Genomic DNA, 26,507 nt, shown 5'->3' with positions numbered 1-26,507 from the left:
TGGAGATGGTTTAAGGTTCCAGATGTTTATGGTCACTAACGAATAATGATTTTCATACGAATTTGAAAACTTGAAGTCATTATGACAGAATATGATCACCAAGTCCAAACTGAACGAAGCAGAGCAGAAGTCGGTTTAACCCTTGTGCTATCTTAGATGACCCCACCCTTACATTGACGTGTTATTCCTAAATGAAATAGAAACATATTTTTGGACGATCCTAGAAGATGAAATAGTCTTTCCTTCAAAAACCCTCTGGAGCTTCTGGAGTAAAAGCAGCAGCACACGGCATCTTGGGACCACAGGAGGATCCAGACGGCGTCTTCCTGATGTGTCCGACGGATCATCATCTTCCCAGCATCTTCCACATCCATGGAGCAGGAATTCTCCTGAAGAGCTGCTCCCAGAGGAGCAAACACTGGAAAACTGATCCAACTTCAAACAAAAGCTAAAAATTCCTACATAAAAATATAGAAAATGTTGATTTTTCATAAGTGGAATTAGCTTGTAACCCTTCAATTCTGAACCTTTTTTCTTCAATGATTTGTGATCTTCACTGGTGTCCATGAATTACATGAAATCTTTCCCCCTTTATCCACCTTTGTCATGGCAGGGAGAACACGTCCATGGTCATTTGGACCCCATAGGATAGCACAAGGCTAAAAGTGTTTCCAGTGTTTTTTTACTTAGGATTTTAGCCGAAATGAAAAATAAAAAAAACAGTGCTTTTCTAGGACTTAGTTTCTCCAGAGTTTCTGGCAAATATGACGTCACCAATTCACCAAAGTAAAAACATACTAAATAAATAAATATCACCATTACCACTGGGCAGAGACCCCGGGGAAGAGCTGGGAGCTACGTCTCTCGGCTGGAGCATTTCGGGCCCCGCCCCAGAGGAGCTGGAGGAAGTCTGGGCAACTTTGCTTAGACTGCAGCCCCCAGGACCCGGTCCCGGACGAGCGGAAGAAGATGGATGGACGGGTGGAAAGATGGATGACATTTCACAAACAATATTTATGAAGCCTTTATGTTCTGATGATGACAACCGGGAAGATTTCTAAAAAATAAAATTCAAATACATTTTTTTTTAAATAAAAATCCCTTCAAATGCAATGCATTGTGGTCCATATTCACCAGTCTAGTGTTTTTTTGCAGAGACCTCTAGGAAATTTCAAGAGAGTAGAGCAGGACATCCTGAGGGAAAAAAAAGTCAAACGCCCCAAAAAGTCACAGTTTTTAGTTTGTTTTAAATGCTTGAATTCACATTTTGAAAGTTCCACCTTCGTTTAAAGAGACAGAAAACCCGACCCGCTCCAGAAAAGTCCCGTTCGGCGTGATCCCAACTGGTCATGAATTGAAGGACAGACAGCCTGGCGTTCTTCTACAAATCTGTAATCTTTATTCACACAGTAAAAACAACAAACAGCAACAGAGGGAAGAAGCCTCCTGTGGAGCAAATACAGACAGTAGACTCAGCAGATCTCAGAGGGGCGGACTCAGACAGAAGCATGGACAAAGGCCTTACAATGGTATACACACACACAGTATACACAAACCTATCGGATGCATGAACCCGGCGCCGCTGAAGCCATTTGCTGGGTTTAAGCCGGCGGACAGAAGGCAGAGGACGAAGCACAGTCATGCTGAGCGACACTACAGTATGAAACGAGAGTCAGCGCTTAAAAACCCAGAATATCATCTCTTTAGAAAGGTTCTTCGTATATAAATGATCCGAAGTGTACAAAATCGCTTTTTTACAGGATACGCGCGACTCGGAGCGGAACCTGCAACACTTCCCCTTCAAAGAACTCCAAACTACTCGGCTGGATTACAAGCTTCAACCAGGCTGCAGCCCCGCGTGGCATCAGGAGACGATGGGAGAAAGGAAAAGATCAGCAGCATCATCATCTTTGTTCAGAACACACAGCTATAAAAAAAATGCACCCGGCCTCATGTATTGCAGAATGTCATTCAGTCTGCCCCCCCTCCCCCCAAGCAAAGGATGTACAGTTCCTATAGTAACAGCAGCATGTAAACATCACCGCAGCCGCTGCTCACTTTCGTCATTTACATGTGATAAGTTAAGGCTCTTTAAGGACCTGAGGATTTTGAACTTATGATGAGGCACACGGAAGGCAAAGAATAGCTAGAGACGCTGAAAACAACGGGGGTTGGGGCTGGGGGGGGGGGGGGGGGGATGATGTGGGTCCAGTCAGGGTGGAGGAACCCAACGGGGAGAAGAAGTTCCCATCAAGGTCTGCAACATCGATTCAACTTCCTGTTCAGATTTGAGGCCCATCGTCGAATCCTGACGGTGAATTGCACCGCCACGAGTGTCCACGAGCCCCCACCCCCACGAAAAACCCCCAAAACAAAACGTTAAAAAGTCCCCCACCCCAAAACTAAAGTCAGCAAAAGTTGTTGTGAAATTTAGACCTCCGTGGCTATTTCTGAAGCTCTACCCCAAAAGACCGCACCTGCACTTTGGACTGTATAAGGGAACTTGGTCCCGCCCCCCTCGCACTACGAACAGGAAGTACCCGTTGGCTCCAAGAAGCCAAAATCCCACAGACCTGTCCAATAAACAGCTGTTACTCAGTCGTATAGAATAACCATTAATGTGTTCTTGCTAATCGGATTTTTTTCGTGAAATTTTTTCTGTAGTTCAAGTTGTTTAAGTTAGGAACTGACCAATCAGAAGCCTCAATAAAAGTAGGTGGAGCCAGCTGGACCATATCAATTAACAGATTTCGTGTAGCCTGCTTTCAAGTGGTGGGGGTGTGGCTTTCCAACAAGCTAACTCCTGATTGGCAAGAGTGGTTGCCATGGACACGTAGACTCGGACCACTCCCTGCCGACTAACGATGTCTAGCTTCAACAGTATCGGGGGGGGGAAATAGCAAATGAATTGATTTCATTTGATTGGAGCTGGAATTCAGTGGTCTTCTTTGGGTGACGTCACACTCAGTCCAGTTCTAGTATACAGTCAATGCACTCAGGTTGAACTAAAAATGTTTCTAACAGTTCAGCTTGTCCAATACAAAGTGGCAAACTGAACAACTCCATGTGGAATTAAATGAAACCCAGGAAAAAAAGTGACTGAGGCAAGCATAAACTTTGGTTGCTATGGAAAATGTAAAAAATAAAACTTTGATCTGGAGAGAGGGACGTTAGCGCACGCATTTATAAGCCCAAGACAAGAAAAAAAAAACATGATGGTTGCTATGGACCTGTCACCTAAATGAAGCCTGTCACCAGCAGCACTTAAACTGAAGCTGAGTGGTTTTTATAACCCTTTGAACCCCCTGCAACACGTTTTCATTGCAAAAGAAAAAAAGAAAAATTGGCGGTTTAAACTGAAAAAAATAGGCAGATAAGCACACAAATGTTAAAAATGTGTCTTTCTACCATGTGTGAACTAAAGTTGATTTTGACTCCAGTTGTATTTTTAGTCAGAGTGCGACGGGGTCACGAGTTTCCTGCTTTCAAAACTTTTGTGAACTCTATCTGGGAGATAGGAAAACCTTGATCTTGTGACATTAGGGCTGTTTGGAACTCCAGAAACAGTTTTTACTTTTAGCGACGTCTATAAACCGACTGAACAAACGGTTACAGTTTGCCTCAAGCTTGAAACACCGGTATGCAGAAAAGAAAAGGGTGTTTATTTTTATATCTCAGTACAAAAAGCTCAGGTTTGGACCGATCACCATTCTGGATCTGGTCGAAAGCAGAGACACATCATGAACGCAGGACATCTATTTCGCAGAAGGACAGTTTTAGAGGTGTTTTGTTTGCTTTGGTTGAGGGACGATGAATAAAACCACGCCTAATTCAATTTGCTTATGTCACTGGACTTTCTTTTTGCTACTGTGTGCTTTAACTGTCATAACTTTTGGATTTAAGTCCAAAAAAGAAGAACAAATCCCTTCGGTTTTCTTTCTTGTGGTTGATCGTTTTTTTGACGGCAGGTTTGATGAAACAAAGAGAAAATCGGGGCCTTCAGACATTTCTGTACCAAATGCAGGGAGGTACACGTCACGTTCCAGAAGAGAACATTCTGAAATCTCTACATCAGAAATCTGGATGATGACTTGACCACGCAGTTGATAAACCCGGACGGACCTCAAACCCAACAAAAAACATGTGTAAAAGCTCAACATGTCATACAAAAAGATGTGTATAGAACATTTCTTCTCTTTCTTTCTCTCTTATGAAAGCTGCTTTGGTAACGACAGAGTCATGACATCTGTCAATCTCGTTTACCTGGCCTGCCTGCTGAAGGGGACTCCGTGTGTCACCTCTATGACGAAGCGTTAAGGTTTGCTGTCAGCGTCTTCCCTCTGCCTCTAAAGCCTAAAATGTGTTGGGTTTAATCGCACCGGAGTGGGCGTCGCTTTCAGTGCTGTGTCCACATCAGATGCAGCGGCTGCGCTGAGCCGTTTGTCATAAAGATGTCCGTGCTGTGAAAGACAGCGCTATCGTGCTGAGGGCAGAGAGGGTGGAGACCTTGGACGCTGAGCCCACCGCAGTGGTGCCTGAGAAGAAAGAAACCTTTTATTGGTCAAGAGCAGGACAGGGACTGTAGACACAGGAGTTTTCTTGACTTTGACCTTCAATCTTTTATCCATCCAACATGAACTGTTACCAGCTCATGTTGGAAATAGGTCCTTTTTTTTGTGCTTTTCTTCTCATTCCAAAGATTTTCAAGAACACTTTACTGTCAAGTGACGAGAATTTAGCTTTGTCTGATTTGTCCCGTTTTTGGTCCGGGCCGTTGGAGAGTCATAGAGGAGGGGCTGCATCGTAAGGGGTGTGCAGGGGTACGGCTTGTACAGTCAACTCAAGGGGTGTCATGAAAACGTAACGTGCGATTGTCGTGCATGTGTATCGTGAAGTATTCGTAAGTTTACGATGTAAAGGTGATGCTGTTTATGTATATGCCTTTATGTTCTCTAGGGTGTGAGGAGCAAGTACTGACCCTTTACTGACCCTACGGGGATTCCCCAAGTATATGTACGTTTTTCTATCCTTTCCTTCCTTTTTAAATCAATTTTCAAATTTTTTCTTTTCTTTTAAAGCAAATTTTACGTTGATTATTTCTATGATGTATTGTGATTTTAAGGCATTTTTCAGTTTTGTGAAGCACCTTGAATTACTTTCTGTACGAATTGTGCTATACAAATAAACTTGCCTTGCCTTGCGGTGATACGTAGGATGCCAACACAGACTACGCCCTGATCCTCTCATTTCTAACAGTCAGACTGCACGCAAGGAGAACACATTTAGCACATGAACAGCTCTTTTGAGCATTGCACAGGTGGGCTGAAACAGAGAAAAATTGGTACGACACGCCTGCGTCTCACCCTTACTTTACCCTGGCATGTTGTATAAGTTTGAGCTACAACCTGTTATTCGCAGCATGCCCGTTAAAAAAAATCTAGCATGACTATGCGCTACAGCCTCACTAAGGTTTGGGCATTGTTTGACCGCACATAGTCAACCGAAAGCAGAGCTGGGACTAAGGGTTAAGACGAATAAAGACAGAGCCACGATCCAGGAGCCGATTATGTTTAGGTCAAAGTTTATAACTTAACCAATAGAGATTGACCAACGTCTATTGATCCAATTGGACCAAGTGTTCATGATTGATCAATATAGAGACAGAAAAAAGCCCACCGACTCAGAATAATCGATTTCCTAGGAACTTTCTAGAATGTAGAAACTGACATCAAAAATGTGGTTGATATTTTATTCCATGATCCCAAAGAGTCACTGATGCGGGAAATTCGATTCAAGGCATTGGACTGGATTGTATGGCGATGAAGTTAGCATCTGATTAGGAGCTTCCAGTTTCCCTTAACTTTTGAGGGTAAAGTTAATTTTCATCCTCTGTAAAATGCTTGCTTGAACTTTATTTTCTTGTTCACTAGATTTTGTGTTGAATCTATGGCAATGTGATCATTTTTCCTTAACCCTAAACCACAAAAGTGGAAGCTAAAAAACAAGAGGCCAACTTCATCCTCACCAGATTTCTGAGGTGTGGTGGACAAATGCAAAATAAAATAATACCACCGGCACAAAACAGATGTTTTCTACACATAAAAATAAACATGAATCCACCGTGTTTGGGAAACTTTATTAGCAAAGTCCTCATAACATTGGAGGCAGACCCAGATGAACGTCAAGAGTAACTCATAAATCGATGTGGTGGAGATTTCCAAAATCAAACTTCCTTCAGCATCAGTTAATGATAAAAAACGTAAATAATGTAAAATCGTTTTTCTTTTCTCTGCTATGAATCCCGATACCAAGTGACCCGGCGGTACTGGTCCATGGCCCGGGGGTTGGGGACCACTGATCTAAAGAATGTGAATTCTGAAAGGAGCTTTGATTGCCCACAGACAAAGGATGGTTCTTAAGACCACAGGGGGGCAAAACCCTTTTCCACATAGAACTGGGTAGGGACTGCTTTCCTTTTAGTCTCCAAATAAACAAAATTAATATTTAAAACTACATTTTGGATGTATTCTGGTCAGCGTTTCATTACGTTAGGACATGCTTAGTTATCGTTAAATACTTTGTGACAGCACCCTGTTTCCCCACTGACCTGCTGTCTTTGGGATGGTGATCTGCCTGCTGCTGCTGCCGTCCCCGCCCTCGCCGAACGGCTTAATCTGAATGATGTAATCCTCATCAGTGGGGAGAGCCAGCTCCACAGAGGTGGTGTTGGTTTCCATGACGCTGGGCCGGCTGTGCCGGTTCTTCTTGTAGAGAACCTGAGGGTGGGGGTGAAGCCACAGTCTGTGAATCCGCATCCGTCAGTGAGAGAAAATAAACAGGCTGCGGTGAGTTTACCTTATAGCCCGTCACCTCCGACTCGTTCTCCAGAGCTTTGACCTGCTCCCAGTTCACGATGATCTTTGAGTTGGACGTGTTCCACATCACTTTGTCCGGCGGTTGACTGGGAGCTGCGAGGAGAGAAGAACGGTCAGCTCGAGAGCACGCCAGGCGGAGTTGGCGGCTGTGGCGGCAGATGCGTACGCGGCTTTTTGGTGGTGACGTTGACTGTGCCGCTGGGGGGTCCCGTTCCCGCCGTGTTGTACGCCCTCACGGAGATGTAATAGGAGGTGCTGCCCCTCAGCCCCCGGATGATGCTGGACGTCTGATTGCCGACGGTCCTCTGCACGCTGGCCGTGTCCTCGCGCTCGCTTTTACTCCAGTACCTCAGCTGAAAAAGCAACAAGGCAAAACGGCGAGGCGACAGAATCAGAAAGGCGGCAGACACCTTGAAAGGCTCCCTGCCATCGAGGCGCACGCCGGAAACGCTGACGGGTGAACTCGACTGGAAGAGAGACGTGAGCAGGCTTGAAAACAAGCATTAGGGGGGTGTCAGCCCTCTTTCTGTTGCAATCAGTAAATCTGAGGTTGTAAAAAAAAAAAAAAAAACAGTCAACAAAAAGGGAAGAAAGGACAGAAACACCTGGGTACCTCTCCATGATTTAATCTTTCAAGAACAAAAAACACAGCTTCTCTGAGCTTTAATAATGACCTGAATTTAAATGAAAAGAACAAACTGGGTACTAAACCATTTTTGTGTGGATCAGAAGCTAAAGTCTCTCTGGCAGAGGCCTGCTCTATCAGGGAGGTCACAGTGCTGGAGCTTAGGCCGTGGAGCTCACCTCTGGCTCATCCAGCGGCCCCGGCCATCCCCCAATTCCATCTAGATGAAGTCCATCCACTGGACTATCAAACATGTAGTTGTAGCGTTGATGAGCTAATTCTTCTCTTAAGAGTTCTGGTACATCACCTGTCCATCCTGGAATAGAATCCCTCCTTCATGCGGACAACTCTGAGTTTTTTTTTTTTTTACCCGGAATTGTTATATTTCTAGGAGTTTTTCCTTACCAAGAAGGAATGTCTAAGTTTAGTTCAGTTACGCCATTACTTATTGAATTCTGTGACTTTATATGCTTTATGATTTAATCTTCATTATGCAATCACCTGTATGAAGCCCACTGAGACGACTATTGTTGTAATATTGGGCTATAGAAATAAAAACGAATTGAACTGAATTGTGTAAGCAATGAGGAAGCAGAGGGAAAGCCACTGGCTAAGCCCAACCATTATGCATGCAGGAAGCTATAATCTCGTATGCCCAAGGTGCACGAGGCTGAGACGCTCATCAATAATGGAGAGGAACACGGTTTAACAGCGTTTTCTTTGCCATCTGCACGCACGCCCTGACATGGCTTTTTTTAGTTTTTTCACCTCGTAGCCCAGCACCCTCCTCTTGCTGGCGTTCCATGGAAGAGCTTTCCAGGAAACCTCGATCTCCGCGGCAGAGAGGCTCCTGGCGCGGACTCTGGTGGGAGCTCGGCCAGGCTCTGGAATTGAAAAAGATTTGAGAGAATCAGTTGGCTCTGATGACACCTCAAAGGGAGAGCATCAAAACAGCAGCAAAGGAGAGGGGGGGAGGGGGGGGGGGGGGTTGTTTGCAGGGGTCCAGTGTTACCAGAGCCCCACTTTAGGTTGGATCTCTATGCTTTATGACGAGGAAGCTTTGAAAGCAATTAAAGCAACATTCACTTAAAAAAGAAGCATTTCCTCCATTTTTTGTACCTGATTTTGTTCCAAAAACATAATATAATAGTCCTTCAGTAGCATGAAATTAAAAATAACTGTGATATTATCCTAGATTAAAAAAGGACTAGTACCTATACAGTTTTTTGTTTTTTAGAAAATCTTTGGCGTGGTCACAAATGTAGACGACACTGTTGTATTCTTCTCACCATTAACCGCAATTAGTCAATACACAGGTCTGGGAGTTGCTGCGGTGCTATCAACGCCATGATAAGTTTTGTGCAGCATCAATGCCATCTCCCCATCTGGAGCCACAGTGACCGGAAACACAAGATTGACATCTGGTCATCGCTGCTGGCCCCCATCAGTTAGTTTACATCGTCTCTGTTGTGAGTCCGGTCCCTTCTCCCCCCTGGCTCCCGGAGGAGCCATTTGTCCCGCTATTCAGCATTAAGGCCCCATGCCGCCTCCTTTCTCACAGAGTCCTTGTGAAAGACATGATGTAATGTCTTTACTTTCAAAATTAAACTTTCGCCTTTCATGGCGATAACAGACACAGTTTTTTTTGCAGTGCTAAAGTGTGTTTACGTTTAACCAACGACACTAAGGTCTTATTTTATGGTGGTCCAGAAGTGGACCTTGGCTTCTTTAAATAGTTTAGCTGCAGTTAAGTGGGCTAGTTGTCACACACCCCTCCCCCCTCAATATATACATCCCAACATAAACACACACAGCCTCTTAAACACACATATACGCACACACATTTTGCAAGGAAGGTGGGACCTAGGACCATCTGTCCCCTGCCTCTTCCCTGGTGGGGGGTACGGGCCCCTTTGCAGCGGCGGCCGTGTCCCCGGGGTGCCGGCTTCCTGGGCCCGGCGGTGCTCTCTCCGCGCGGTGGGGGGGTTCACATTACATCTGAGCCGGGGGTGTTGGTGTCCCTGGGGGGTGGGTTCTGGTCCTTGCTCCTGAGCGCTGGGCCCCGCCTAACTTCCAACTGTGGCCGAGCCTGGTCGGGCCATATTTACAACACCCCTTGTGGGCCCTCTTTTTTCCCCGGGGTTCCCCCCTCCTGGGCGGGGGCGGCGGGCCCCTGCCTTGCTCCTCCCTGGACCAACCGTGGGCCGGGCGGATGGCTGCCTGGAGTGCGGGGCGGGTCTCCCTTGGGGGGTCCTGGCTCGTACCTGGGGTTGGGGCGGGGGGATGCCCGGAACTCCTGGGTGGTGGTGGGGTGCTCATCTGGGGCTGTGGGCGTCCCTCTCCGGTGGGGCCCTGCGTTGGGCTCTCCCGGCGCGGCGGGGGGGCTGTTCTCCTGGTTGGGCTGGGGCGGCCCTCTCTTTCCCTCTGTGCCTCCCTGCTCTCTGGCTCTGGGGGGCCTTGCGGCGGTCCTGCTGGCCCTGGCCTGGGTGGCGGGCTTGGTCGCCCGGGCGGCGGTTGTTCCCTGCCGGTTTCCGTGTGGCGTGGGGGGGATTCCGGCTGCCGCTGCTGCTGCGGTGGGGGTCTTGGGGTGGGGATGGCTGGGCGCTCTCCTTCCTTCTTTACACATTCCACCATCCATATTAGAAGAACATGAGCACTCACCTGAGCACGGGTGTTGGCTCACCTTTGCACTGGCGGTTTGCGTGACTGAATGACTGAAATGTTTCACACTAGTTGGTTTTAAGGCATAAGTATGCGTGTGAGCACTATCTGTTTTGTGTACATGTCGACAGATGGACATTTTTGCAACTAGCAGGTGTGTTTGACACTTGGGTGTGTGTGTGGACAGGCTCCGCCCTTTTTGTACTGCATTTGAGCCTTACCATGGTGATTAACAACCAGTAAACTTGTTGCTCTATGCTGCTTCATGGTCTTATCCCCCTTCCCCTCCTACTATCACCCTCCTTCCCCCCCTCTCTCTAACGTCCCTCTCTCTTCTTCCCCTCTTTCCTTTTCCGTCCGGTCCAACACCAAAGATCTTCAAACATGTTTAAAATTAATAAAGTTTGGCCTCAATTACAAAAGGGGTTTATTCAGACATACCTTTGGTTTGTCTGAAGATTAATAACCCCTCTTGTTAAAGTAAAATATGTCCAACACAAGAGGCCCTCAGCTCTCATCTGTTTGCCCAGCTGTTGGACAGGACAAGGTAAAAAAAAAAAAAAAAAAAAAAAAAAAAAAAAAAAAAAAGTGGGCTAGTTGTAGAGTGCATGGGAAACTGGGAAGTGATGGGTTCAAATCTACAATCGGGTCACAGTATAGACTCTAAAAATGGTGTCCAATGTGTCTTTGATTGACATTCAGGGTTAAGGGGTTGGGTAAGGAGGTTACACGACTAAACACCGACCTGCAGCCCCTCCAGGGGATAGGTCAAATGTGGAGAATAATTTTCTCAGTCGTGCGACATCTAATCGGACTTGAACCTTTTAACTTCAAACTGACAAAGGCTTGTAGGGGGCATACTTTAATGCAGTAAAAAAAAGGAGTGTTTTAAAACAGTTTAGGCCCATCTTTAAGGCAGTCATTGGAATTCCTGTCCTGAGATTTGGGGGGCGCATATGGCTCTTTGGTCACCTCCTTCTGTCCTTCACTCAATCCACTAATTTCACTCAATAAAAAGTTACACAGGAAAAAAAGCTGCAAGGTAGAAATTGACAAGATCTCACTCCACGGAAATTATGCAAACAGTAGGTGGAACTGTTGCCCACACTGTGCATGATATGAGACCGCACGGACCTTCCTCAGCAGAGTAGATGGTGATAACAGGTCCAAAGGGTCCCTCCCCCTCATTGTTGTAAACTCCAACTTTCACATGGAAGGGCGAGAAGGGCTGGATGCTCTCATTCTTAAAGACATATCTGGATGCTTCGGGGGAAGGAACGGCCGCCTGCATCCAGCCTGTGGCGCCGTGGGGTCGAAAAGCCACCACGTAGCCGAATCCCGGTCCGTTCTGTAACTCCTCTGGAACGGGCTGCAGGGACAACAACACAGCCGAGCTTCAAACCTTCTGGTTCCATACATCCATAACTCAGTGGAGACACTATGCAGAACACTCAGCACGATGTCAGAAAGTCTGGTGACAAGCTCCACACGGTTCTAACTTCGTTCCAGTAGACAGAACACTTTAGTCTTTTCAGAGATACACTCGTTCACAAAAACACAGTTTTTTAGCATAGTAAGATGAAGAATTGTTTCAAACTAAACTCTTCAGAAAGCATGTTAACTCAGGCAACACCTTTTATGAAACCTCCAGACACAAACTCTCTCTACATTTGAAGACACCAGAACATAATATTTTCTAATTCAAAGTAGCCTTTTTAAAAGGAAAAATGCTGCTATTGGGATGGTAGAAGGCTGAAATATTCAATTCAATTCAGTTTTATTGTATAGCGCAAAACAAGAAAAAAGGTAAATTACATTAAATGTTATATTATATTAACAAAATCAGCAATTAGCTTAAAGGCTAATAAATGAACAAAGCAAAAAATGTAACTAAAGCATTTCAAATACTTAACTTTTTAAATGTATAATTATAGGAAAATGTTACTGATAATTTAAAAATTTACAGACTTTGTTTCATGTAAAACTAAAACTTTGAATTTTAATAAAATCAGCTTAAGTGTAAGTAAAGAAAAATCAGAACATTTTTCTGAAACAAAAATGACTAAACTGGCACCAAAATGCTAAATGAGATGCTGTAAAGACCATGCAACTAAATAGCTGCTTAAAGGCTAAGTCAGCAGCTAAATGTTAATGAATTTAAAAAACTAATAAGGTCACATAATACAGGCAATAATACAGTCAACTGTATAGTACACAAAAAACATTCTAACTGTACCAAAAACACCTAAAACACAACTACACTGACCAAAAATATAAATGCAACACTTTTGTTATTGCTCCCATTTTTTATGGTATGAACTCAAAGATGTGAAACATTTTCCACATACACAAAATAACCAGTTCTCTGAAATATTGTTCACAAATCTGTCTAAATCTATGATAGTGAGCACTTCTCCTTTGACAAGACAATCCATCCCACCAGGCCACTCTGAAATCTTCAGTTGTATCACACAGCACAATGCCACAGATGCCGCAAGTTTTGAGGGAGCGTGCAATTGGCATGCTGATAGCAGGAATGTCCACCAGAGCTGTTGCTAGGGAATTGAATGTCCATTACTCCACCATAAGCCGTCTCTAAAGGCGGTTCCGAGAATTTGGCAGCACATCCAACAGGCCTCACAACCGCAGACCACGTGTAACCACACCAGCCCAAGACCTCCACATCCAGCATGTCCACTTCCAAGATCGTCTGAGACCAGCCACTTGGACAGCTGCTGAAACAATCGGTTTGCATGACCACAGAATTTCTGCACAAACTGTCAGAAACCATCTCAGGGAAGCTCATCTGCAGGCTCGTCGTCCTCATCGAGGTCTCGACCTCACTCACCCCCTCAATAAAACAAAACTGAAGATTTCAGAGTGGCCTTTTCTTGTGGCCAGTCTAAGGCACACCTGTGCAATATTCATGCTGTCTAATCAGCATCTTGATATGGCACACCTGTGAGGTGGGATGGATTGTCTTGGCAAAGGAAAAGTGCTCACTATCACAGATTTAGACAGATTTGTGAACAATATTTCAGAAAACTGGTTATTTTGTGTATGTGGAAAATGTTTCACATCTTTGAGTTCTTACCATAAAAAATGGGAGCAATAACAAAAGTTTGTGTTTATATTTTTGGTCAGTGTATGTGCAGGTTTTGCTAACATTAGCTAAAAATCCTAAACAAGCTGCTAACATGCAGAAGCAAATTAGCTGAAAAAATAGGCTTTTATAGCTACTTTTTGTTAAAAAAAAATAGTTAGCAGAAAAAATAAATATAAATAAAAAGAAATATTAAAAGTTAAAATTTTCTGAATGTGTATTTAAGTGTACTAATTTAAATTTATGTACGTAATTTTAAAACGTTTCTTTTGTTCACATAAGCCTAAATTACATTTTATGAAAGTGTTTTTAAAGCAGAATGATGGAGTGAGGGCGTTATCCAAAAAGCATATCTTGGCAAAAAATATAGAAGTTAATAGATCAAATATAATTTAAAAAATTTCCAGACATGAAATAAAAGTTTACGTTAAATATCTAAAAATAATCAAAGTTCTAAAAGCGAATTCATTTAGTAAAAGAAACATGTTGACATTTAACATAAAGTTATGTACTTTGAAAAGAGAAAGAATATAAAATAACACTATTTCCTTATCTGATCTAAATTCAATGTTTTTAAAAATCTCTTTTTTGGTAACAAGTTTAGCAAATATTAAATCTAAGCATCCATGCTACATCCTAGATTCTGTTTTTTTTAAATTATCACTTCTTGTTTTCTGCGTTGACTCCAGCTTTGCTATCAGTCAAAAACAGACTTTTGTGTTTTGCGCAAGAAAAAAACAAACAAACTCTTCATCTGTGTTTTTGTGACAAAAGAAAAGTTCTCAGGGAGATTTTACCAGACAAATGTCAGCTTTGTAAAGCGGCCATTACGCCTGAAGTGTGTTGAAACATCAGCATTTGGCAGCCGGATGATTCTGAGTGGCTTGAAAATACAAGCTTTTGAAGCTCAGTTGATAGAAACAGGAATAAATAGGAAGAGGGAGGTGTGTGTGGGGGGGTGGGGGGGGTGGGGGGGGCAAAGGACATAAAGGAAAAAAATGGCGAATAATCTTGTACAAAAAAAAAGAACAAAAAAAGCTGAGTCTGACAGAACCATTGAGTTTAATTATCTTATTGAAACCTCAAAAGCATTTTTCTTTTTCCCTGGGTGACAGCAGCCGTTATTGCCTCCCTGTTTCCTAAAAAATGAAATGCCATACATTAAGCCGCTCACTTGTTATTAATGAAACAGAGACTCGAACCCAAGAAAAGTAATGACGCCTGGCTGGCTTCTTGATTGGTGAAAAGAGGGAGGGGGTTCTTGAGCAGAAGCCTGCTTACCTCCCATGTGATGACTAATTCGGAGCGACTGCCTCCGCCTCCGCTCACATTAGCTGGTGTGACCTTCGGAGCTGCAGGAAGAAGACAGATCAGCTGAAGCGTGGTCACAGAAGAAACATGTCATCGCTTTCTCCGCTGCTGCTGCTGCTTCTTCTTCTTCTTCTTCTTTCCCCCCAATGACAAACAGAAATCTACGGCACCTCATCAGAAATGTCAGAGCGCTGAGCTAAAAGGACTAAGGCTTTAACCTTGAAAACAGTTTTTTTTAGTCTGAATAAGGATTGACCAAGTGTTTACCCACAAAATGTTTGGCCAAGATAATGTTGACGTTTGATCATTTTCACATCTATTAGCCAACAAGCATTTTTAAGTGTTATTGTTTTTAGGTTTTTGGGCCATTTGCTCAGCACACATTTCCTGACAAAATCTTATTTTCTTTTATTAATATATTTATTATTAAACTAATCCTCCAGCAGAAGATTACAGAAAAACAGTTTGTTGAATCTTGGACATTTGGATAGCGGAGTCTGGTACGTACAGGTACTCTTTGTTCTTGCTTGTTTGGAAGGCTTGCTGGGTTCGCCCGTCCCAATTCTGTTGCTCGCCAGAACCCGAAACTCGTATTCCACCCAAGGGTTCAGGTCTATTACGACGGCTGTCAGCTGGCGGCCCCCCACCACCTCTGGAACTGGCATGAAAACACAGAGTGCCGCCTTAGGTTTGAGCGATCCATGAGTGCGGGCCATCGCTCAGAAGATCCAGAACAAGGCCACAATGCAGGAAAATGTACAAAGCAGGTCCCGTAGTTTTCAGTACTCTAAGCCGCACTTAAAAGCTTTAATTTTTTTACAAAAACAACATAATCCGGAGCGCCATATGGAATAGTTTTGATTGTGCATATTGATGTGGAAGTGATTTTGAAAGGTACACGGCGCTCTGTCAAAATGTCTGGTTTTTTGTTTTGTTTTTTACAAACAAGTAAACACATTACAAACAAGGTAACGTTCCCAAATAGGACATTCATTGACGGTGCACCTTATACTCCGGTCCGCCCCATATTGCAAAAAATAAGCCTACCAAAGCGCACAATGAACAAAAGCAGGTAAGTTACTGAACTGAGAAGGACTAAGGGGACTCCATCAAACTGACAGAAACTTCGTTTTTAGGAGTTTCGTTTGCCTACAAAGTCATTTTATGTTTTGAACCAAGGACCCAGCTGCTGCAAGTCAATGAAGCCAGAAAAACGATCCTGCTGTTCAGGAAAAGGGCTTCTAATTCACAAAAATATCACCACAGCAAAGTATACAGTGTGGATGCAAGCGCATTATAGCAGTAAAGCGTGAATACTAAGGGTGCAGTTAAAGAGGATGAGGGGAGAAAAGAAAAAAAAAAAAACCCGAGCCGTGTAGCTACAGGATCAAATTACATCCTTGGCAACCTGCTTCGTCATCAGGACGCCATCCTGTGTTTCAGAGCTCCCAGGAGCCGGATAAAATAGCAGTCAATGATCCTGGTGCTACTGTGTGGCAGGCGGTTTCTGGTGTAAAAATTACATCTGTAATATTCCGGAGGCGGAGTGAAGAGCGGCCCCCCTTTGTGTGACTGAGGGAGGCCAGAGAGCTCACCCGTGGTGACAGCCTGCCACCCCAGAGAAAACGGCGTCCTGGCCTGGATGGTGTATGCTGTAATTGGACTGTGATTATCGGGACCGGGCCTCCAGGACAGAGAGGCTGTGGTGTCTGTGATTTCTTCGACTTGGATGTGGGTCGGGGGCGCCGGGGGACCTGATGGATGGCAAGGCCAGACAGCAAAGAGAGGAGAAAAATGAAGAAAAGAGGGAGGGAGGTGAAGAAGTGGATACAGAACCTGCAGAGACGCTTGCTGGTGTGAAGCTTTCGGTAGACAGGACATTTCCTGAAATATATTTCTGCTTGCCAAACATTTCTATTTCTTCATTAGTGAGGTTAGATCAATGAGCACAAAACAAACCAAATTATCCTATTCTTTGCTGATGATCACTTTTGCAACATTTAAAGAGAAAATCATTAACACTTTTCACCAAAAGTGATATGAATTATCAGTAGAGAATAGACGTATACATTTATTAAAGGGAAAAACAACAGAGACATTCTTTTAAGTCATTGAGTCTCGTGCTTCCCAAAAAAAAAAATCCTATAGAGCAACCAAAAAAACACTTCAAATAGAAAACTTTTGGTTGACTTTGAATTCTGTCACTACTCACTACTTAATACAGTATAGGATGTTCCAATTTTTGGGGTGTCCAAAACTGAAATTCCAAAATCCAGTACCCTGTAAACTTCCCAAAAGTCTCTGCGAAAAACGTAGTGCGTATTGATGCTTACTAGATTGGCGAATGTAGACCACAATGCATTGCGTTTGAACGATTTGGCGTTTGCAAAAACTGTATTAAAGTTTATTTCTTTTAAACCTCCAAAGCTTTTTCTCTCACAGCTCTATTCTGTCATGAAAGACTTGGTGTCAGACAAATCTGGACGGGCAGAAAACACAACTATTAACTCCTTCTTCATGATTGATTTTCAAACAGATGGCACTTCCGTGTTTTGAAAAAAACGCTACCCACACGTCTCTGATTGGACAAAGGTCAACAGGTTTAACTTTAGCGTCCAATGGCAGCGCGTTTTGTGCGTGAAGCCCGAAAACTAACCTAAAATATTTCCTAGTGACGTGTGAACGTGAGGGTCTTGAACATGGAAGCCACAAAGGCGCGTAAACGTAGACTTTTGATTGGAAGTGGTCGCTCAAACGCCCCTGTCCGAGCCCGCGGTGTGAACATAGCATCGCAAACATCAACGATGGACGTCTATGATCATGTTGGGAAACTTTTATCAAAAAATGAGGCAACAGCACAAACCAAAACCAACACATTCAGAGTTGAGGGTACAAAAACCGTCTTAGCCACAGCGATGTAACTCACCTCTAACGATCAGGTCCAGGGCGACGGAGATGCTGTCCACTTTGGTCTGCACGGCACACGTGTACTTCCCAGCATGCTTCAGCTGGATATTTCGTATCATAATGTCCCCCGCCGAATGCTGCTGCCGTTTAGCACCGTCATGCACACAAAGACACAGGCCTGCGTGAGCAACATGGTAACACAACCCCCCCCCCCCCCCACCACCACCACCACCACCAAGCTATTGTCATTCAAGAACAATGCTGACATTTCATGGCTCATGGGAACTGAGCCAGCTCAAAGTAAAAAAAAAAGGAAATGAATACATTATTCCGCATGCAGCCTTTTTCTCCAGGTTCCAAACAAAACAGAAAAGAACCACTCTATTTTTCCCCCCAATCCTGTAATTACAGACACGCATTTGCTTTAATAGGTTGATTGGGATTGTGGGATGTTGTGTGGAGCAGCTTAATGGCTGGCCTGATAGTTTTTTTTTTCTTTAAGGGAGCCTTTTCTCCTCTTAAGAGAGTCTCTCTGTAATTGCAGCTTCCACTCCCACATTATCATTTCATCAGAGGCCAGCCGGGCAGGTTGGCTTTTCAACTGAAAGCTGAGGCACGGTCGCTCCAAGATTTTCTAGAAGGGATGGAAGACAAATGGTGGGAAGTGAAGATCAACTCTGATTCAATAATTAGAGTTTAACGTGAAATTATGTTTCAAGAGAAAAACAATATTGAAAACAGAAAACCTTTGTTATGCCTGTAGGTCCTAAAAAAAAGACCAAATGCACTTTTCTAAAAACATGAGGCAAAGTGGAGCGTAATGAGCTGCAGGCTTTCTAACGCATCCATCGACTGGCAGCGAGCGGTTGCCGAGTCTCCATGTAAAGTTGGTATCAAAATCAACCGAAGGCAGCAATTTTCCATCCATAAATAATACACCTGATGCAAAGAGTCCCTCTGCAATGCGACGGGATGTATTATGTACCACGTGAAAGGAACCGATGAATCTTCAGTCAGCTCGCAACCTGAAGTCACTTCAATCACTGTGGGGATCAATATATTCGATGTGAGGGGCTCCCATAAGGTCAGAGTGGCGTTGATTCATTGAATTAATACATTATTTATACATTATTATCAAGTTGAGTTCATTAGGTAGTAATGAATAAAAATCTACTTCTATGCTGATGATGCACAGTTATACTCATCAAGGAAATCAGATTGTCTATATTAGGGTCCACAGTCTTTTTTAGGCCACAGACTGTTTATTGACGAATAACATTTTTACGGACAGGCTTGTACGAGGATAAAGTTGACATAGTTTTTTTTTAATGAAATATTTCTGGTTTTCAGAGCCAAAGTTACTTAACGCCCCACACCGATCAACTTTTGATGTATTTAAAAAGCTTTCCCGGTGGTGTTTTATTTATGATGATGCCGTTTTTAACCAAAATCCAACAACCTGTGTTGTTTTCTAGGACAGAGCGGCAGGAGTTCATTCGAAATTTGCATCTTAGTTGTGGGCGGCAACACAAAGATTTTCTAAATAACATAAATAAAAAAATAACATCGTTAGAAAAATGCCATAAGAACATGTTAAAACACTAAAACACAATTTCCATTGGAGTGGGCCTTTAAAAAACAGTATTTCTAAACATAAAATCATTTGTGATACTGCCATTTTAAAAACTTTATTAGTAGCATCTTTGTGACATTAGAGTCAGTCGCCACATATGCAGCTCGGGTTTGTTGTCACAATAAATCTGCAGTTTGAGTAAAGACTCCAGGTAAGCCCTGATAAATGCATATCTATTTTATTTTGAAGTCAAAGGTTCTGCAGTTGTGCCAGAATCCGTTGAAAATACGTTAATTGGATAAAAGGAGCTATGAAGTGTTGTGTTCAAAGACTGTAGGATATGTTGCTGTTGCCAGTGATTTCTTTGGTGACAAACGAACTGTTCAGTCAAGCAGCAGCAAAGATCAGGTCGAGTCTGTCCACCATTCCTTACAAACACATCACATTTCTGGAATAAAAAATAGGAAAAATCTTATTCAAGTCAGTTTATTGGTGTTTCTAACTTGATTTATGTTAAATATTGTAAATTTGAAGCTAAGCTGGTGAACAGTTTTAAATGATTGAAATGGTAACATCTTTGCAGTCCAGACTGTAAAGGTTGTTGCCTCTCATTTGGTTTTTCTAGACTAACAAGACTGAAAAGTTTTTTAGACTTACACCGCCCACTTTCTCGAAAAACCCGTCGTGGCTCCCGAAGTGGATGAGCTGCTCGTTGAAGAACCAGGTGAACTTCAGCTCCAGCGACGGGTCGTGGCTCACCTGGCAAGGCAGAACCACGCTCTCCCCCACCGTGGCGTCCAGCGTGGAGGGCTGGGTGGTGATGACGCTCGCCTCTGAAACACACGGTTGAACACATTTGGTGATTTTGTAAGCGGCCTGATCACACGCAGGGATGCAGCTTAAAAAAAACCTGGAGCCAGCTTTGGCCTCAGCTCGTCTCTCCGTGTGCGGCGTGCGGCGCTCACCATCACAGCAGAAACAGCACCTCTCTGTTGGCAAACCTGCAGCTTCATCAATACTAGGTGAGAGCAGAAAACCTGACTTGGTTCTCAGAGTGTGCAGCACGTTGCTCCCTCTTGGGGGCGCTATGATATTGCTCGGTTGCCGTTTTGAGGTTCAGGCAGAAAGAGCAGTCTTCATTGAGAGTGCATTTCAACATCTTCATTTAGAGTTTGTCTGTTAGCGTTTTAAGCCAAAATGCTGACTTTTCATCTGGTTTACCAAACATTACAGGGGGGGGTTCATGAAGGCGGGCAGGAAGAAAATAAATAACAATAAAGGCTGAGAAACTTTGAATAATGTATGTTGGAAAAAAGAATGTACATCACACTACATTAAAAATTGACCAAAACAATTTTTTTTTTTACTTTTTGGAATTTAGATGTTTTTTCTAACCCTTTGATGAAATCCACAACACATTTTTCTGCATAATTTTCTTTATGGGACATAAAGATTATCAACTATGGTTCTTTTGGGTGATTTGATCAGTTTTTGCTCCCAACAAATTTAGTTTAAGATGTAAAAACAGGGTGTTCAGGAAAAAAACCCACTGTATCAAATTTGATCCACACATTAGTTTTGAAAATTGCTCAAATCTTTTCTGCTAAAAGTGTTTTTAAGATTTCATGGAGGCAGCCAGGAGCAGGAAACGCCCTTCTACTGCCCCTAGTGGAATGTTGATAAACTACAAGGCAGAAAACATGGACCAACTTATGTTGAATGGTTTTTTTTTTAGCAAAATTGTAATCATGCCAATGCAATGGGATCTCAGAAATGCATTTATCAAAATGATACAAATGGTCATACAGTTTGAAATGTTTAGATGATTCACCCAAAAGCGATATATCTGAACAATCATGGTTTTCTAAAATTTACTGTTTTTAAACACCAGTTATCATTATTTGTGATTGATTGAAGCAGCAAGTTAGGCTACATAAACACCTAATATGGCGAGTTATATCAGGGCTATCCAGCTGTAGGATAAAATGCACCGTAAATTTAAAAAACGATTAAAACTGCAAATGCTATTTTCCCAGCTGCCCTTTTATTCATTTTTTGCAATGATCTCTGACCAAAATATATCAACTTTTTTAAAGTCATCCTCACCTGCCATCATGGGATGTATACTAATAGTAAAATATACCTTTTTCTATTTATCTGCCTTATTAATGCAAGTTCTGCATGAGTCTAATCACATTTAAATCATTTTCATCACCAGAATTGCTTCTTTTTTGGTGTATTTGCTGTTCAGTGACATTTTTTTTAATTTTAAATATGTTTTTATTTGTAGATATTATTATACATTAGCATTTCTCATACAACTGTTCATATATTTCTCATTTCTCTAATTATTGTTAGCATTTGGCAGGAAGCTGCACTGAAAAGACAAAGGGTGGGGCAGGTAGTACCTCAGCTGCAAATGTAGAGGGCGCAAGTGAGCTCACATTTGTTCTTTGGTGGTTGCTAAAAAAGTTCATTAGAAGTCAATTATGTTATGTTTTCTTCTGACTGACTGCAAAAAATTCTTAAAGTAATAATTTAAAGTTGAGCTTTAAATCAAATGATTTAGTAATAGTGAATGACTTTTGTATTTATTTGAGTTTACGTTAATTTAAAACTTTACATTTCTGTGACTTTTTTGTTATTGTTCAAGGAATGTGCAGTTAAAAGTTTTTTTGTTTGTTTTTTACTAAAGATACCAACACTACCATCTTTTTAAGGATGCTCCATGAAAAAAACAAAAAAAAGGAGGAAATTTTGGAATAATCCAAAATTGTTTGTGAATTAGGCAGATTAAGTGACAAAGAGACCTGCATTGATCCCCTAGCGCAGGTTTGTAAATGTTTAATTCTATATCAATATTTTTTATCTTTTATTTTATTAACATTTGTACTCAAATTGGAACTCTGCAAATGTGGAATCGTTTTTGCCGAATTACTTTATTTCTGTTTACGTCTTATTGTGAAAAGGTCTGCCAGCATTTGGGGCTGCAGGAAGTAACTTCCGAAATAATGCAAACATTTACACGCCGTTGATAAAAATAGTAAATAAATAAATAAGTAAAGCACGGTTAAGCTGCAATATTTTCTCTTGGAAACCTCGTTTTCGGGAAGTTAATTAAAACATGACTCACGGCTGTCGGTTAGTCATCTCATGACTCATAATTTATGAACCAATTAAGCCTTCCTGAAGAAGAAAGGCCAAAGTGTTGGAGCAAAATCCATTTAAACGCCATAATTTAAAGAGAAAATGTTTGTCTCAGTGCAGATGTCTCGCAGTGGGAATCTTTATTTGACACCTAAATATCGTTAATCCCATTAAACAGAATGAGCTAGCGACGCACAGCTATGCTAGTGGGGAGTAGTTTTATTCTGAAAGTGACAACATGGTGATGTGTACAGCAGGAAACGATAATAGTAAAAAAGCTCTGGATTTGTTTTTTATACAGTCTTCTCTCGTTTATCGCGAGTTACGTTCAAAAAAGAATTTTTTTTTTTTTTTTTTTACAGCAATTAAATATATGTCAAAGCTGTGAATTTCCTCACTACACACTTATTGCACTTTTATAAGACAGAAATGAATATTTAAAGACTTTTCCCTCTTGTTTAAATTGTGAAAGTTCAAACATTCGTAAGAAATTGAAATGGATCTGCTGGCCAATGAATGACAAAGATCTGCTAGGGATCAAAGATTTGTGAAAATTCTACATAGCTACAATAAATAAGCTACATAAATTCTACAACAAAAAGTTCTACATAGTGTAAAAAGAAAGCCTGAAGTTGTTCGGGTGCAGAAAAGAGATTAGTCTGTCCACATTGTTGTTTTCAAAATGGGTGAACCGGTTAAGTGCCCCCCCCATGGGTTGACCCAACTCCCAATCAGAAAAATGTGACGAATTTATAATCAAATAGAAACAAAATAGACTAAATGAAAATTCCCAGACGTTTTCAAAACCACGCTGCATGACCGTTTAGTTTTGATGCTCAGGCTGCGTGTGTCCCGTCGCCGGGGGCGCTCCTGGTCCAGGGGTCTCCCCCTCTCTCCTGGTCTGGCTGGTAGGGCTGCGGAGGATCTGGTTCCCCTTATGATCACATGCTTCCCTTCGGCAGCACGCATGTGTAGCTCCACCCGCACGTGCACGTGCATGGACAGATATCTTCCGCTTATCTTAGTGTCAGAATTTCACTTTTGGATGTAACATTTGTCTTTCCAGCAGATCATCAAAATCATAACCTATTCAAATTAGGAACTCGGCACTTGTATCCCCTCACTTTCTCCCCCTCTCTCTTTTTTATTTTTCTTCTACCCCCCCCCCCCCCCCCTCAAACTTTTCCACTTTAAAAAAAAAGAAGAACGGTTTATACAAATTGACACCTTGGTTACCTGAAAATACATAACCTGTTTTTGTAATAATAAAACCTGTCCAATGCAAAAAAAGAAATCAGTCAAGAGAATCAATGGGGAATTGCTTTCTTCTGGAACCAGCCTCCAGTGGTCATTTTGGGAACTGCAACATTTTATACTAGTCGGTTTACTTAGTTTTCAGGGACAGTAGGTGGGGGTTTACAATGACCTACCATGTTGACTCTTAGCTTCTCCCAAAAACTGTTGACACGCCCCCTGAGGAAATTACTTCCTACAACATTTTATGTTTTGTCACACCTTCCAATCTCCCACAGGGGGAACATAAAGAGGTTTTTAGCTGCAAAGACAAGCTGAAGCTGACGGAGTACAACGTAGATCATCAACTCCGCTCACAAGGATGGATCAAGGTTTAAATCTCAGAAAAAAGTCGTAAATCAGGCGGCGAGTTGAAGACTTTTCCTCCAAACAGGTCACTGGCTGTAACCTTGGTGACAAAGCACTTCGGTGTCATCGCGCCAGCCGACTCCCAGCAGAAACCAAATCACCGTCGCGTTTTTTCTAATCAACAAAAAAAAAAAAATCTATCAACCAGATACAAACGTTTTTTTTTTCTTTTTTCTGAGCTCCGCTCCTTTATTTTCTGCCGGTCAATTCGAAGCGTTCTCGGGGCCGTTATTGACCGGCGAGGAAAACCTCGTCTACTCCATCACTTCACAGATAAACACCGTTCCCGCTCCGTGCAGCACATCTGCAGCAGCCTGCTGGTGATTACTGACAGATGGCTGCTCATTATTTTTCTATGTGGCTGTCAGGAATCTCACATTGCATTAATTTCACATGGTTTGCTGCCATTCAGCACAGATGACAGAGCTCGATTGCAAAGCGTGGCGCTGGAGTTCTGCGTTGAATGGCGTGACATTTAGGTCCATTTCTTCCCCCAGAGTGTAAAAGCATCAGATGATCCCCTGTCTTACATCTCCAAAAGCCAAACGGGAGCAAACAGCAGCGAGAACAGCAGTGAGTAGGGTCGTATCTCTCACTAAGCTGTGTGACCCTTGAAATCCTATTTTGTCAAACAAAGAATGCTAAGCCGTGCTGGGAGCTCTGTTGACGCTGTAGAGGCTAAATCCTTACATCTACATGCTTCCATGCTCAGCTCTTTCAGGCAACGCTGAAGCAACTAAACATGTCAAAAAATCCTTTCCTTCAGAGGATGCAGTTCCTTAAACGGTCATGAGGGAAGGGTTACAAAGGCAAAGGGATCCTCGACGGCTAATTCTTGTCTATAAAGCTAAATGTTTGTGTTTGTCAAACAGCTGATGTTGAAAGGAGCCAAAACACATCTACCTCACTACTTTCATTTTATTTTATACATTTAATCTACTGATTTTTTTAGCTGAGGGTCTTTGGGGTGGCAGATTTTGCCGTCACTATAGGGGGGTATGTAGTTTTGGGGACAGGAGGAGTTTATTTATACAAACTGTATTTTTGGACTATGAAGTGCCTCGGATCATAGGGCGTATAAAGCAAAAACAAAGTGTGTCATGACTACTAGAGAAGTGCTCATCAAAATTCTTTAGCCTCCAAAATCCGAGTCATTTGATTGGCTGTTCTGCATGACAATCAAGTGACATACTTTACGGTGAGGATGTTTATTCACTAACGGATTTAAAAAAAATTATCCACCCATAAGGGCTGTTGTGACTTAGTTCTGCTCAAAAATCAATAAAAAAAATCTGCCTCTGTGACACAGCAAAACTCTGAGATACTGAAATCTCTTGTGGGGGTTCTTTTTTTCCAAACACGGGGTGAGATTCAAAGTTTTTTATTCAACAAGAAAAAAAACAATGTCATCTGGACCCCATAAGATATAAAGAGGGCTACAAGTCCAGATGAATGTGTCTATTTTATAATTAAAATGATCTTACAAGATTTGCAAGGGAACTTTCTGCCTAAATTATTAGTGGAATCTAATTCCTTTATATTTGAAACGCGTCTAAGAGTCTCGACAAGGATTGTCGTTTGTTTCAGGTTTCCCTGGAAACAGCTTCTCTGGAGTCGCTGTAAATCAACTGGTGTTGGAGGGAGGTCGTGAGTTTATCCCTCATGGCGTGCTCCTCCTGCCACGCCGAGCCCGCAGAGAGGGTCAGTATATAGACACACAAAACCTCTAAAAACGTAATGGATTTTTTAACGATCCGGTGACCCCCGCTGTCGGCAGCCCCTCGGGGATCGTCCGCATTCTGCCCCGACGTGAAGGCGGCGCCGTTTGAAGGCAATTGGTCATAAACTGAGTGCAAATTAAAAATTTGACCTGCTCACTGGCACTGGATGTAAAGTTAGAGGATTACCAATTTCATCCTGAGCAGAGAAATGAGTGTCTGCTTCATGTCCCCGCTGTGAATACAAAGAGCCTCATTTGTGAAGCTCATGGTGGGTCTCTGAGAGAAGCCAAAGATCCGTGAACATCTGCTGAACATGTAATCGTTTGCTAAATATCCTAAGTCTGAAAGTCCCACTCAGATCATCCTCTGATCTATTTTCAAAGCGTTTCCCGTGGTTTGTTAATTATGATTGTGTCGCTTTTAGCCAAAGTCCAAAATCCTGTGTTAATTTCCTAGGACATAGTTTCGGCAGAGCGGCGGGAGTTCATCAGAAATTCGCCCCGCCTCCCTTTTCCCTCCCCATTACTGGGAGTCTTCTGTTTACTGCTAGCTTAAACATGGAGACCAATATTGAAGATGTCACTAATATCACTACCCAGTTATAATTCTACCAACACAACACCATGGCAACAGAGTGCAACTAACTATTTTGAGAGTAATCCATATCCGACATATGTTAGTTGAAAAACGTGGAAAAATTGAAAAAAGTTGTCGTCTTAACGTAAAACCTTATAGATGTATCACGAATGAACCACTTTAAAACCACGGAAGAAGTACGAATACACCACGCAAAGAAGAGGGAAATCAACGTAGAAAATGAACCGTGCGCGATCAGTGGGCCGTTTATATCCAATTCATTAGTGGTTCGTGTGTCAGAATTTGAATGTGATACGTGCGCTGTTCATATAAGTTGTGAATCTTT

General features: G+C 42.5%; 1 protein-coding gene across 5 annotated transcripts in view; it reads right to left on the bottom strand.

Annotated features, from left to right (window-relative positions):
• Positions 1 to 1,376: 1,376 nt before the first annotated feature.
• cntn4 (contactin 4) overlaps positions 1,377 to 26,507 on the bottom strand; it is a 277,378-nt gene continuing 252,247 nt past the window's right edge. For 4 of the 5 annotated variants that reach the window (XM_078947538.1, XM_078947537.1, XM_023955099.2 and 1 more), the window contains 11 exons: positions 19,713 to 19,888; positions 17,502 to 17,622; positions 16,171 to 16,329; positions 15,084 to 15,233; positions 14,546 to 14,616; positions 11,296 to 11,530; positions 8,269 to 8,384; positions 7,042 to 7,228; positions 6,856 to 6,968; positions 6,608 to 6,776; positions 1,377 to 4,535 (listed from right to left, as the gene is read on the bottom strand). In XM_078947538.1, coding sequence (XP_078803664.1) covers positions 4,444 to 4,535; positions 6,608 to 6,776; positions 6,856 to 6,968; positions 7,042 to 7,228; positions 8,269 to 8,384; positions 11,296 to 11,530; positions 14,546 to 14,616; positions 15,084 to 15,233; positions 16,171 to 16,329; positions 17,502 to 17,622; positions 19,713 to 19,888 — 1,589 coding nt within the window. In that variant the 3' untranslated portion in view covers positions 1,377 to 4,443. The remainder of the gene's footprint in view (positions 4,536 to 6,607; positions 6,777 to 6,855; positions 6,969 to 7,041; positions 7,229 to 8,268; positions 8,385 to 11,295; positions 11,531 to 14,545; positions 14,617 to 15,083; positions 15,234 to 16,170; positions 16,330 to 17,501; positions 17,623 to 19,712; positions 19,889 to 26,507) is intronic. The other variant, XM_023955100.2, reaches the window with a different exon arrangement.

The sequence above is a fragment of the Oryzias latipes genome, chromosome 5, assembly GCF_053564925.1.
Source record: "Oryzias latipes strain Hd-rR chromosome 5, Olatipes_Hd-rR_3.1".
In the NCBI taxonomy this organism is placed as follows: domain Eukaryota; kingdom Metazoa; phylum Chordata; class Actinopteri; order Beloniformes; family Adrianichthyidae; genus Oryzias; species Oryzias latipes.
This window is presented reverse-complemented; position numbering and strand designations above follow the sequence as displayed.